The following is a 13,577-nucleotide window of genomic DNA, read 5'->3' on the forward strand; positions in this document are numbered from 1 at the left end:
AGCATCCATCCCCCTGCTTCTACCGATGACCGCAGCGTGTGCCGGCAGGGACAGCTGGAAGGAGCGTGGCTGTGGTGCTATCTGCAAGTGAGCTCTGGTACGTGGGGGCTGTGGCATTGAACCCGTTCCTAGACATCAAAATTTGATTTATTAACATTGGCGACATTTACAGGCTATCCTGCCAACAAAGTTTCTGAAATTGAAATCGCATGAAACTTTCCCAGTTCCTGCTAGTGCCACATACGCCCTTTCCTTTCTAAAGCAGCAAATTCACTTAAAAATAATTAAGAAAAGATTGATGGGATTTTGGAATTGTAATGAAAAATATGATCTCATTAGTCAGTCACGAGTCAGGGCCAGGCGCTCCGTCAGATGTATGCACTTGTACATAATTAGAAGAAGCTGATGCAAGGAGGGCTAATAATGGCATGAATTAAAAAATTAAAACAGTTTCCTTTTATATTTTTTGGCTGTGCTGAATTCTGTTTTGTGAAGGTTCAGAAAGAGATCTCTTTCAACAGAAGCCCATCAAATGTAACTGAGTCGGTGAAAAAGAAATGGCGGCAAAAAGAATTGGATGTCGCTCCCTGAGTCTGCTGCGCCTCCTCAGGTGGGTTTCTAGTCCCAGGAGGACACCCGCACCTGGCTCATGGATTTTGAAAAGAGTCACTAAAGTCACTATGTAGAGTCCACATGGTCTGCAGTTTGCACCATGCAATAGATCACAAGGACCCCTCCGGGACAGACCCAGCCTACAAGGCCTCAGTGACTGCAGGAGATGAGCGGACAGAAGCCTTAGCCCTGCCACTTCCAGCCGGTGACCCCAGATTGGACCCAGGGATGCTCTGCTACTGAGCTATATCCCCAACATTTTTCATTTTTTATTTTGAGGCAGGGTCTCACCAAGTTTCCAAGGCTGGCCTTGAACTTGAGGTCCTCCTGCCTCAGCTTCTGGAACAGCTGGGATTATAGATGTGTGCCACCGATCCCAGCTCTTTGTTGACATTTGAAGGTAGAACAATGTCCCCTCCTCCAATTCAAAGGAGCAAAGTCTTCCTGAGTGTGCAGTGTACCTGGGGGTGGTGTGGTGGACAGGACGAAGGCGGGCGACAGTGTGTGAAGGACCGAGACTCCTGATGCAGAGGTGTGGAGGTGGACAAGTGAATGTCACTTCTACATGCTGTGGAATGGCTAGATGCTGCACAAGTCCAAAGACACGGGACTTGTGTAAAGAAATGGCTGCATGAGTGTGGACCAGGAGCAGATGCTCGGCCCATACGCACTAGTGTGCCCATTGTTAGAAAGCTGACACTTCTGCCCCCAGCCTCTGACAGTCCCCTGCGGCCTGGGCCCCCTCCCTTGAAACTCAAAGGGCCAGAGCCTATCATGGCAGGGAACCCAGCAGGCCTGGGTTGTTCTGAGTAGATGGTGCTTGTGGTGTGGTGGTGGAGAAATCCTTTCAGTACCACCCCTGGGTGTGTGTGAGGGATAAGGGCTTCAGAAGCTGGCTGGTATTTGCAGAGGACCTAACAAGAAGAATGAGATTTTAAAGAATACATATTTTTATTTTTTAGTTGTAGTTGGACACAATACCTTTATTTTATTTATTAATTTTTATGTGGCGGCGAGGATGGAACCAGGGCCTTGAATGTGTGAGGCGAGCGCTCTGCTGCTGAGCCCCAGCCCAGCCCAAGGAGAATGAGATTTTGATGAGTGGAAATCGGAGAGGGCAATCCAGGGAGGAGGAACAGGGTGAACAACAGCATGAACAAAAAAGAAACTGATTCTGGGAATAGTGTAAAGTTATCTTTACCTTGTGGAAATTCTTCACCATTAAATGAGGAGATTCAACTTAATTTGGCAGGAGTCACTGAAGATTTTTGGAGCAGAGCCAGGTGTGGTGGCGCATGCCTGTAATCCAAGCAACTCAGGAGTCTGAGGCAGGAGGATTTGAAGTTTGAGGCCAGCCTCAGCAATTTAGTGAAGGTCCTATCTCAAAATAAAATATAAAAAAGGACTGGGGTTGTGGATCAATGGTAAAGTGCCACTGGGTTCATTCCCAGTACAAAAAAAAAAAAAAAAAAAAAAAAAAGTGGGGCAGGTAGTTGATGGGATATTAATTTTGAAGGAGGACATTAAGAAATGACATGAAGGCAGAAATAACGGTGGGAAGAATGTGAAGTTCAGGAAGGAAACTATGGAGGCCCGAATCAGGATGATGTTAACGGAAATGAAAAGGAAAACAAGGATATAAGCAGCAAACCGGAAGGAGGAGACACGAAGAGGAAACCAGCAACCGCAAGATGATGCAGGCCTCTCGTGCTCCCTGGGAGTCAGAACCTGACCCTCAGGTCGCCCTTGCAGGCACCTGGCCCCACTGAACCTGCTGACACTGGGCCAGCAACCTACTATGCTGCCAGTGGACATCCCACCCAACACGTGCCACTCAGCTGTACCTTTACCCTGGGCTGGGTGTTTGTAGCAGGACCTCCTCCCTCGCCGCAGGGCCTTGTAGCTGGTGCCTGAACACCTGCTGTGTTCTAGCACAGGGTGGGTCATGGTACCCCTGATCTGATGCACAAACTGGAACCTGGAAGGCCCCTCCAGAACCCTGTTGGGTGAGGTGGTCTGTTCGAATCCCAGATCACAAGGACTGGAGGCCACCAGATCCTCACCACACCTGGTTTAGAGCTCCTCCCTCTCTCTAGTTCCATGGCGCCCCACCTCTTCTCCTCCACGCATCTACCCCAAACCTGGTCAATTTCCCTTGCTTCTTAAAGGAATTTGTGTGGGTTTAATCTTCCATGTAACCGAAGTTCCCTATCACCTGGAGTGACCTCAGTGCCCATTTGAGTCATGCACATACACTGAGCCTCTACTGCCTTTCCCTTTCAGCCGTTTGTTCCAAGGGTACCCCTACACCTTGTTACCACGAGGCCGTCCTCCTCACTAGGGATGCCACTTTACCCTTCCACGGTGACCTTTGCATTTCCCTTAGAACAGTAGCGAATGGGAGTAGCTATGGTGAGCATCTTTCCTAATTCCTAATTTCAAAGGGAAAATTTGAACATTTTTCTATTAAGTATATTTGCATAGGTTAATCTTATCAAACATATTAATGCATCCATTAAAATGGTAATATAATTTTGCTCCCTTTTGTTTTATTGGTATCAGGGATTGAACCCGGGGTGCTTAACCACTGAGCCACATCCCCAGCCCTTTTTATTTTTTATTTTGAGACAGTGAGTTTCTGAGACTGTCCTTGAATTTGCAATCCTCCTGCCTCAGCCCCCAAATTGCTGGGATTACAGGTGTGTACCACCATGCCTGGCCTTTGTGAATCAATTTAACATTAATTGTATACATTTAAATTGATGATAATGCATTACCTTTTTAAGTGTATTTTTAGAATCAGTTTGGCAATGTTTTATTTGGTGTTTTTGCATCTATGTTTATAAATGATATTGGTTCATGATTTTTAATTTTTTCCTTTTAATATTTTCCAATTATGTAATGCGTTGGGAATATACTCCTTTTTTTTTTAAGAGAGAGTGAGAGAGGAGAGAGAGAGAATTTTTAATATTTATTTTTTAGTTCTCGGCGGACACAACATCTTTGTTGGTATGTGGTGCTGAGGATCGAACCCGGGCCACACGCATACCAGGCGAGCGCGCTACCGCTTGAGCCACATTCCCCAGCCCTCCTTTTCACTTGTTTTAAAAAAATATTTTTTAGTTGTAGTTGGACACAATACCTTTATTTTCATTTGTTTTTATTTTTATTTTTATGTGGCGTTGAGGATCGAACCCAGTGCGTGGCACGTGCTAGGTGAATGCTTTACCACTGAGCCACAACCTCAGCCCCTCCTTTTCACTTGTTTGGGAGAGTTTGTGTGAGGTAGGTTTTATTTCTTCCTTACATGTTGATAGAATTCACAGGAAAGGCCATCTGAACATGGATTTTCCTTTGGTGGAAATTTTTATTTTTAAAATTTTTGTTATTTACTTATTTATTTTTAGCGTAGATGGACACAGTACCTTTATTTTATTTATTTAGTTTTATGTTGTGGTAAGGATGGAACCCAGTGCCTCACATGTGCCAGGCAAGTGCTCTACCACTGAGCTACAACCCTAGCCCTGGTGGAATGTTCTAAATTACAGATTCATCTTTTTTTTTTAGAGAGAGAGTGAGAGAGGAGAGAGAGAGAGAGAGAGAGAGAGAGAGAGAGAGAGAGAGAGAGAGAGAGAATTTTTTTTTTTTTTAATATTTATTTTTTAGTACTCGGCGGACACAACATCTTTGTTGGTATGTGGTGCTGAGGATCGAACCCGGGCCGCACGCATGCAAGGCGAGCGCGCTACCACTTGAGCCACATCCCCAGCCCCCATCTTTTTTTTTTAATAGCTATAGAACTATGCAAGTTTTCCATTTCTTTTTGTGCCTGTTTTTTTTTTCCATCAAAAATTTCAAATATTTCACGTACAGTTATTTAAAGTCTATTCTTGCCAGGCACAGTGGAACACACCTGTAATCCCAGCAACTCAGGAGGCTGAGGCAAGAGGACACAAGTTTGAGATCATTCTCAGCAACTTAGTGAGACCCTGTCTTACAACAAAAAATAAAAGGGGCTGAGGATGTAGCTCAGTGGTTAAGCACCCTTGGGTTCAATCTCTAATACCAAATAAATAAATACATACGTAAATGTAGGGACTGAGTGTATACCGCAATGGTAGAGTGCTGGCCTAGCTTGTGTGGGGCCACAGGTGCTGGTGTTCCCAGGAATACATATAAGTAAACACAAATGTATTTTCAAAAAACAATGTTGCATTATAATTTCTTATTTTTGGTCTGATTCCTCCAATTTTAAAGAGAATGCTCCAATTTTTCTAGTCTTGTGAGAACATGAGCGATACATATTTTGCTGTTATAGGTTAATTATAGCTTGAACATAAAGGGTGCTCAGTAAATATTTATTCTATGAGGAAACAAAAGCTCCCAAGTGTAAGGGTCCGGCGAAACGTCGGAGAAGGAGAGACCACACGAGACTAGCTCCATGCAATGGCAAGGGGGATTTATTAGGGATCCGTTCCAGCGCGCTGGGGCTCCGTGCTCACTCAAGAAGGGAGAGCAGCCCAGAGCCCAGAGCAGAGGTCAAGCAGAGCTTAAGTACACTTTTTGGAGAGGGTGGGGGGCTTTGCATACATCAGAACAAATCATCATGAGGTGCGGGAAAATTGAACAACAACTCTGATACATGATTAGTCCATTCATTGGCGGGAACAGGCTGGGCAGGGGTGATTGGTCACTTCTAAACTGGGTACACATTCAAACTGATTGGTTCGGGCCCTGTGACAAACTGCACAGGGCCCTAGGCTGAATGGCCAGTAGGGCGTTGTCTTAACTATCTCAGGAATCTGGGTGTAACAGAGGAACTTAATAGTACCTAATCTTTTACATTTTAATTCAAGCTTTCCAGCTTAGAAACTTTACCCTTTCACAAGTATTGGCTTTTCCCATGTCCCTTTTATGTATATGGCTTCTAACCCATTTCTGGTTCTTGACTCTTATTCACCTTGCATCCCTGGACCTATTGTTTACCACTGTATCTAAGACCATGATGTCACCAGATACTTCACCCTTGTGCACTATTAAAGGTCAGCCCCTATTTTCCATCTACATACTTTCTATATCCAAATGACATTATACTGTTGCCTTTGATTGTGGTCATGAAGCTGACTGAGTCTTTAGATTGCTTCTGACATGGCAGGAAGTACTGAGGGCCATTGCCAAGTAGGAATGACGCATCGAAATTTCCTTGCCAGCGTACCCCATGTTAAATGGACTTGCTTGGAAATTCGCTGTGACATTGCATGTGTGTTTGAGAAAGGTGACCCTGCTCAAGGACGAGGGTGGATCCAGGTTTAGGGTGTATCCTGCAGGTTTTAGGAAGTATCCCGGTTTAGGATAATTTGGGTTTAGGGCGTTCCCGGTTTAGGACAATCTGGATTTAAGACAGTTCCAGGTTTAAGGTTATTGCTGCTGGGAATAGGGCGTATCCTGCTGCCTGAGTTCCCGTTGAGTTCTCGTGGAATTGAGAAAGTATTTGGGACGTGAATTGTGTGGCAGAACTTGGATTTCCCCAGAACATCTGTGTAGAGGCCGGTGTGAGTTCGGGAATAAAGAACTGCTGTTTGAATCTACAAAGCTGTGAGTGATTTTGTGCCCAGCCAAGACTGCGGCAAGGAAGACTATAAGAAGCATCTAGCGGCCAGGCATGTTGGTATGCACACAAAATCCCAGCTGCTCAGGAGGCTGAGGCCGGAGGAGCTCAGGCTTGAGGCCAGCCTGGGCAATTTATGGAGACCCTGTCTCAAAATAAATAAAAAGGGCTGGGGACATAGACTAAGGAGAGAGCACGCCTGGGTTCAATCCCTAGTAAGGGGATGGGGGGTCTAGTTGGGCCTGGGATGCACTTCCCAATCAGCTCCTCTGGAGTTAGTGCTTCCCTTTTCCCTGCTTCAGCGTGACTTCCTGGTGCCTAATAGCAGCCTGTTTGTTTTGTTCATACACAGCAGCTCATCCTTTTTTAACTGTCACCTGGTCCTGTGGCTTTATGGATCTGTTTTATGTTTTTCCTTGTTCTAATAAGTCATACATGACAGTAGGATGCATTTGACATATTGTACAGAACTGAGCACAACTTTTCCATCCTCTGGCTGAACATGGTGCAGAGTCACACCAATCGTGTAACCATACATGTACATAGGGTAATAATGCCTGTCTCATTCCACCGTCCTTCCCATCCCCAAAGCCCTCCCTTCCCTCACTCCTCTCTGCACAATCCAAAATTCCTTCGTTCTTCCTTACCCACCCCTGGCTTTGTGGATCTTTAGCCACTGCTACCTTCAGCGGTGCCTGCCTGGGCTTGCTCCTGTCATCTCCTCGTCTTCCTGCAGCTCATCTTATGCCTGGCCCACTTTGGGATCCACAGCAGCCCTGGTGACAGCCCCGAAGGGTGCAGATGAGTCTACTCCTCAGCGCCACTTCCAACTTGTTAAAACTCAGGGTAATTTCAACACCACATTCAACTGCTAAATACAGAGCAATCTGTGCCTTCGAAATCAAGGGGGAGTTCAGCATTTAAACCCTTTCCCTTTCTCTTTCTTTTCCCTTCTATTTATTTCCTCTTGGAATTTGTGTTTAACTTATCTATTCCATAGGATTTGCCTTTCTTCTCTAGTCATGGATGCACCTGGTGGTAACAACATAGAAAATTAGAGTTGGAAAAGAATTCAAGATAAAATACTGTATTAAGGGGCTGGGGTTGGGGCTCAGTGGGAGAGCACTTGCCTAGCAAGAGTGAGGCCCTGGGTTCAATCCTCAGCACTACATAAAAATAAATAAATCAATAAAAGATATTGTGTCCATCTACAACTAAAAAATATTTTTTTTAAAAAGAATACTACATTATAAAATTTAAAAAGGAAAAACAAAAAGTAATGAATATTAATTTTTTAAAAAAGATAAAATAGTATGGCTGGGCTTGGTGGCCATACCTATAATCCCAGCAACCCAAGAGGAGGAGGCAGGAGGATCACAAGTTTGAGGCCAGCCTCAGAAACTTAGTAAGACCCTATCTCAAAATGAAAAATAAAAAGGCTAGGGAAGGTGCTCAGTGGTAGAGCAACCCTGGGCTCAATCCCCTGGGGTGCTACCTGGGTCTGGTGATGAAGAAACCCTAGTAAGGTCACATGGACTTGCCTAGGGCCATTTAGACGCCTGCAGATGAATGGGCTTTTGGGCAACAACTTGGCACAATCTAGACTGGTTTTGAGCACAAGTATCCATCTGAATGTCACTGGGCGCTGGCAGGGGCAGGCAAGACAGATGGACAATGTAGATAAGCAAATAAGCTATATTGTTTGCTTTTTTTTGCTTGTTACTTTTATTTATTCAAATTAAACAGCCTTGGAATCAGATTACTGTCTATTTGCTAATAATAATGGTTTACCTTTATTGGTGTTTTCCTTGGCTGGGTGCTACTCTACTTTATACTCCATAATAACCTATGAAGTGGATACTCTATTCCCATTTTGCAGATGAAGATATGGATGCATGATTACATTAGGAATGATTACTTAGGAATTTGCCTGAGGTCACACAGCTGGTTAGTGTCACAACTAGACACTCTGTCTGCAGAGCCTAGGTCCTAACCAAGGCTGCACCACTCCTGACAGTTTTGCTTCCCTCTTCCTTGCTCAACCTGAAAAGGCCTCTGACTCAGGAAGACGCACCAGGAGCCCTTGGTCTCCCGGGAGAGCCACCCACCCGGCTGTGCTGTTCTAATCCACCCAAGAACAAGCCTGTGAATCTGTCTGGTCCCTCTGTGAGCTCCTGGAGGGCACGTTTGCCTGGGGTCAGGGAACACAGCACTTGTGCCCATGCACAGAGTGGGCTAACACACGGGCTCTTGTTTTATAAATAGGAGTTGAACAAACCTGAAAAATAATCTCTTGGGTATCAATTCAATGCTGGTTATTTATTACTGTAGTAATGGTGGACTGGCTCAAATGATTATAAAATGGTCATAGAGGTAGCCTGAGCTGACCCTCAGCAAAATTGCAGAATTGGTGACATCTATCTTAATTTCTGAAATGTGCCTATCCACTTCTTACTTCTGTTCCTGTGGCTCCTCATGAATCTAGGCAGGCTTTGGCGGGTTGTTGGTTTTTTTTATATATATATATTCTTTAGTTATCATCAGGCCTTTATTTCATTTTTTTTAAAGAGAGAGAGGAGGGAGAGAGAGAGAGTTTTCAATATTTATTTTTTAGTTCTCGGCAGACACAACATCTTTGTTGGTATGTGTTGCTGAGGGTCGAACCCGGGCCGCACGCATACCAGGCGAGCGTGCTACCACTTGAGCCACATCCCCAGCCCGGGTTGTTGTTTTTTTAATATTTATTTTTTAGTTGTAGTTGGACACAATACCTTTATTTCACTTATTTATTTTTATGTGGTGCTGAGGATCGAACCCAGGGTCCCAAATGTGCGAGGCGAGTGCTCTACCACTGAGCCCCAGCCCCAGCCCCAGCCCCAGGCTTTGGCATTTTAGTCAGTTCTCCAAAGGTCTTATGCCCAACTCACTCCACATTGGAAACACAAGTGTATTGAACTCCAAGACTCCAGTCAGCGCTGAGTTCCAGATGGAATCAGGGTCCTGAATTCTTCTTTGCTTAATTTGGCAAAATAAGGGACAGAAAAAGCCATTCACCAGGATTGAGAGGAGCACTATTAACTGAGTCCACGCTGTATTGTAATTTTTATGCTCACTCTTGTATTTCCAACCTTCACAACATTTCTATGAACTAGATATTATATTGTTCCTATTTTTCAGGGTAAGAAATAAAGGCTGATGTGATATATCTAACAAACGGCAAAGCTGGAACTCTAATTCTTATCTTTCACCAGGCTCCATGGCACATGCTTATAATCCCAGTGGCTTAGGAGGCTGAAGCAGGAGAATTATGAGTTAAAAGCCAGCCTCAGCATCTCAATGAGGTCCTGAGCAACTCAGCAAGAACCTGACCCTAAATAAAATATTTTTAAAAGGGCTGGGGATGTGGCTCAGTGGTTAAATGCCCTTGGGTTCAATTCCCAGTATAAAAAAAAGAAAAAGCCTTATCTTTGGCTGAAAGCTTGTGCTCTTCCACTTCAAACCTCCAATTGTTACAGACCATAGTATTTTCCAAACTGGAAGGCATGGTCAAACTTTGTTCTGAATTATTAAAATCTTATCCCAGAATTTAGTAACTGAGGAAAATGAGTGGGGAAAATATTGCTGGACACAGAGCCAATTTGTTGCTCCTAAAATTATATCACATGATACCTTATTTATCTGAATTCAGCAATTGTAAAGGCAAGAAAATTGGAATGGAGAGGTTAGGGAGCGTCCCTCAGGTCTTCCCTACACCAATTCAATACTCCCGTGATCAGCCCAATTATCCCTCTTCAGTTTTCACCAGTAAAGGGCCAGACGCTTGTCCAGGATCTGCTAGCACAACAACCTCCCACTTTCCCTGGGGAACAAGTCAATTCAGAGGGTTAAGATACGAGCTCTGTGTTTTCGAAGAATTTAATGGGAACAACAAGAAAAAGCTTCCATAAAATGAGGGGTAAAAATCCATGGATAATCTGATTGTTAACATTATTACACTAAAGTTAAAAATCCCTCAGACACTTGACCATTTCTGTTCTTGAGCTGATGGTATTTGTGATATAATGAATAGTGTTTTACTTATTGGACGAGGACAGGGCTCACATGTGGTTTTGCATGCTGTATCAGAGGTGTGGATTGGTACACAGTTTACAGCAGCCCAACTGGACTGGTTTAGTGCCCTATGTCAGGCAGGGTCTTGGGAAGAGTAGGCCTAGGTGCCCTTCAGGACTCAGTGGGTGGCCTTAGGCCAAACCCCAATTCTGAATCCCAGTTCCTTCAGCTAGATTAGATGACTTCTAAGAATTTCTTCTAGCTGGGAGCGTCTCTAATACTTAGAATAATATTTATTTGTTAAAATATTCATCCACTAAGCAATAATTAATCTCTTCCTTCAGAGAGTTTACATTCCAGTTGAGCCTCTACTAAAGTATTAGTGACTTTCTGGGCACATTGACCTTTGCCCGTGATTTGAAGGGGGAGTAAAAGGTCATCCATTCAAAAACCCACCTACAGCTTGGTGCAGTGGCCCACTCCTTCCTGTAATCCTAGCAGCTCCGGAGGCTGGGGCAGGAGAATCATGAGTTCAAAGCCAGCTTCCGTGATTTAGTAAGGCCCTGAACAATTCAGTGAGACTCTGTCTCAAAATAAAATACAAAAAAGTACTGGGGATGTGGCTCAGTGGTTAAATGCCCCTCGATTCAACCCTCAGTACAAAAAAAAAAAAATCCATCTCTGGGTCTCTGTACTTCATATCATCATGCTACTTAATGCCCCATGCAAAGCGTCACCCCTAGCACATTGTCTTTGGATGGCGCATCCACACACCTGACAGCTATCCCCTGTGTGTTGACCTCACGAAATGCTCCACAGTCAGTTAAGGTCAAGAAATGTGGGAATAAACAGGGTGCGATCTGTCACACTCCCAAAGTCCTATGACTCGCGCCATTCAAGGGAGACCTTGTCCAGGGGAGGAGCTCCTAGGTGCAGCCAGTGAATGCACTCACTGTTCAGCCTCTTAACGGAATGTCAAAATACTCTTCCCAGAAGCTTGGTTTAAGGAATGTCTTTCTTGAGATGGCATACATTTCAGAATAGAATTAGAATATTCGATTAACTCAATTATTCAGGCCTTGGAAACATAGAGCTGCCAATTTATTAGCAATAAGTCACTATCTCCATTTGGGTGATGTTCCTAGTCTGCTGGAGGAGAATGTGCCAGAATATATTCTTTGCAGTATTGGAGGGTGAACCCAGGGTTGCTCCTGAGCTACATCTCCAGCCGCCACCACCCACCTTTTCCAAATTTGAAACGGGGTCTAAGTTGCATAGGTTGGTCTCAAACTTGTGATCCTCCTGCTTCATCCTCCTGTTTGGATGAAGTGGAACTTGCAGGACCTGGAAAGTGAACAGATGAAAATGCCATTGCTGTAAATCAAAGATTCCATCTTCCCAGATGACCCCCCCAGGGGGTATCAGTGACCCAGGACTGGTCAGCAGACAGGGAGCAGAGGCAGGCACGCCTGGGGGCTACTCCAGGGAAGGTGAGTTTACCACAGCTTGCTCCTGAGACTGTTTCTGATTAGTGGAGAAATGCGTCTGTGTTTGCATCCCCTTGTTTACAGTTGAAGGTTTGCCCTGGGGGCCTGGGGGCTCTGGGCCACAGGGAAGAGGATTCACTTTTCACACTGCTCCCTGGAGGACTCAGCTGTGGAGGAGTGCTGTTCGCTTTGTCTTCCCCAACAGCATTTTTTTTGGGGGGGGGGATTGAACTCAGGGGCACTTAACCACTGAGCCACATCCCCAGCCCTATTTCGAATTTTATTTAGAGACAGGGTCTCACTGAGTTGCTTAGCTCCTTGCTTTTGCTGAGGCTGGCTTTGAACTCCCCAATGACATTTTAATGTTAGACTCTCAGTTAAAATGAAGAAAAGAAGTCAGATACTGTGGCACATGCCTGTAATCTCAGCAGCTCAGGAGGCTGAGGCAGGAGGACAGGACTGCAGGGACAGCTCTGTCAAAAATGCTTCCCAGGACTGGATTTAAGGCAGTCCACTCCTTGAGATGGTATCCATTTTCAGGAGTATAGTAATCTTAAGAAATAGCAAGCTCTAGCTATCACAGCACAGGCCCTGAAAGGGTGGGTTACCTAGGAGTCACCTGGAGAGGCTTGGCAGGGACTCTAATATTTACCTTTTGGTTATCCTAGTAGGATAACTAGGTTATCCTAGTAGGATAGGCTCTGAATACTATTTTTTCTGAATATTTTTGCAAATAAGTCACTTAGCTTGTTGATTTGTGGCCATTTTTTCTTTTCTTTCTTTTTTTTTTTTTTGAGAGAGAGAGAGAAAGAGAATTTTTTTTTTTTTTTTTTAGTTCTCGGCGGACACAACATCTTTGTTTGTATGTGGTGCTGGGGATCGAACCCGGGCCGCACGCATGCCAGGCGAGCGCGCTACTGCTTGAGCCACATCCCCAGCCCCATTTTGTGGCCATTTTTTTTTTAAGGCAAAGATTGACATCATTGCATTTTAACAATTGGAAAGGAGCTTTTTGGTATAATAGGGAGAAGAGAGCCCAGGGACATGTGGCCAGATGCAGAAGACTAAAAGCAACACCAGTGCTCCCCTCTTCTGTCGTGCATACCCCCTGCCGCAGCAGCTCCTGGGGAATCTGTCAGTCTGGTGAAAGAGGGAGAGACATTTTTGGCTGACAGAACTTCTAATTGGCAATTGAAGAGCCAGGAGTATTGCATGGATAGAATTTGGGAGAAAATAAGTCTTAATCAGAAAGAGACATTCTGTTCTCCAACCCAGGGGTCTAGGGATACAGCAATCGCTGCTCCGCGTGCAGCCTGGGGCAGCGGCTACTTCCCTGCAGCTCCTGTTGGTGGATGAAAGGTTCTTAGATTAGTCCTAAATGTACTGCCTGGTAACCTTTAACTTTTGGAACAGTGAAAGCAACTATTCCCTTCTCCTTTTACGTATTAACTTTCTAATAGCTGAAGACACTCAGTAGTCCCTATAAACATTCTCCTCCCAGATGAAGAAAAGTTCTGAGGAAGAAAAAAAAGCCGTCCTGTATTAAGTCTGTCTCCTCAGGGTTAGGGCACCCCTGCTCCCAACAGGGAAAAATGTTTTAGCCTCTGTCTTGAGGTAATGCTCCTGACCAGCTCTTTAGGAGACATGGACAGTGAACTAACAGTGATAACACTGGGCAAAATAGTGTCCTTGTAAAGAGTTTTGTTCCTTATCTTGTCAAACCTCTCATGCAAAGATTTTGTCTTGAGACAGTCTGAAAAAGGAATCAGGGCAAAGTTTTGCAAAGTATATGGTAAATTTATATTATCCTTAATGAGTGG

The 13,577-nt window shown here is 44.5% G+C and overlaps 1 protein-coding gene across 1 annotated transcript in view; it reads right to left on the reverse strand.

Moving 5' to 3' along the window:
- Nucleotides 1-11,513: 11,513 nt before the first annotated feature.
- Nucleotides 11,514-13,577, reverse strand: part of XRCC2 (X-ray repair cross complementing 2) — a 106,562-nt gene continuing 104,498 nt past the window's right edge. Inside the window, exon 5 of the mRNA XM_081287870.1 lies at nt 11,514-11,614. Within this exon, the coding sequence (XP_081143996.1) occupies nt 11,578-11,614 (37 nt within the window). The 3' untranslated portion in view covers nt 11,514-11,577. The remainder of the gene's footprint in view (nt 11,615-13,577) is intronic.

This window comes from Spermophilus citellus, assembly GCF_964194105.1.
Source record: "Spermophilus citellus genome assembly, chromosome: 3".
NCBI classification, from domain to species: domain Eukaryota; kingdom Metazoa; phylum Chordata; class Mammalia; order Rodentia; family Sciuridae; genus Spermophilus; species Spermophilus citellus.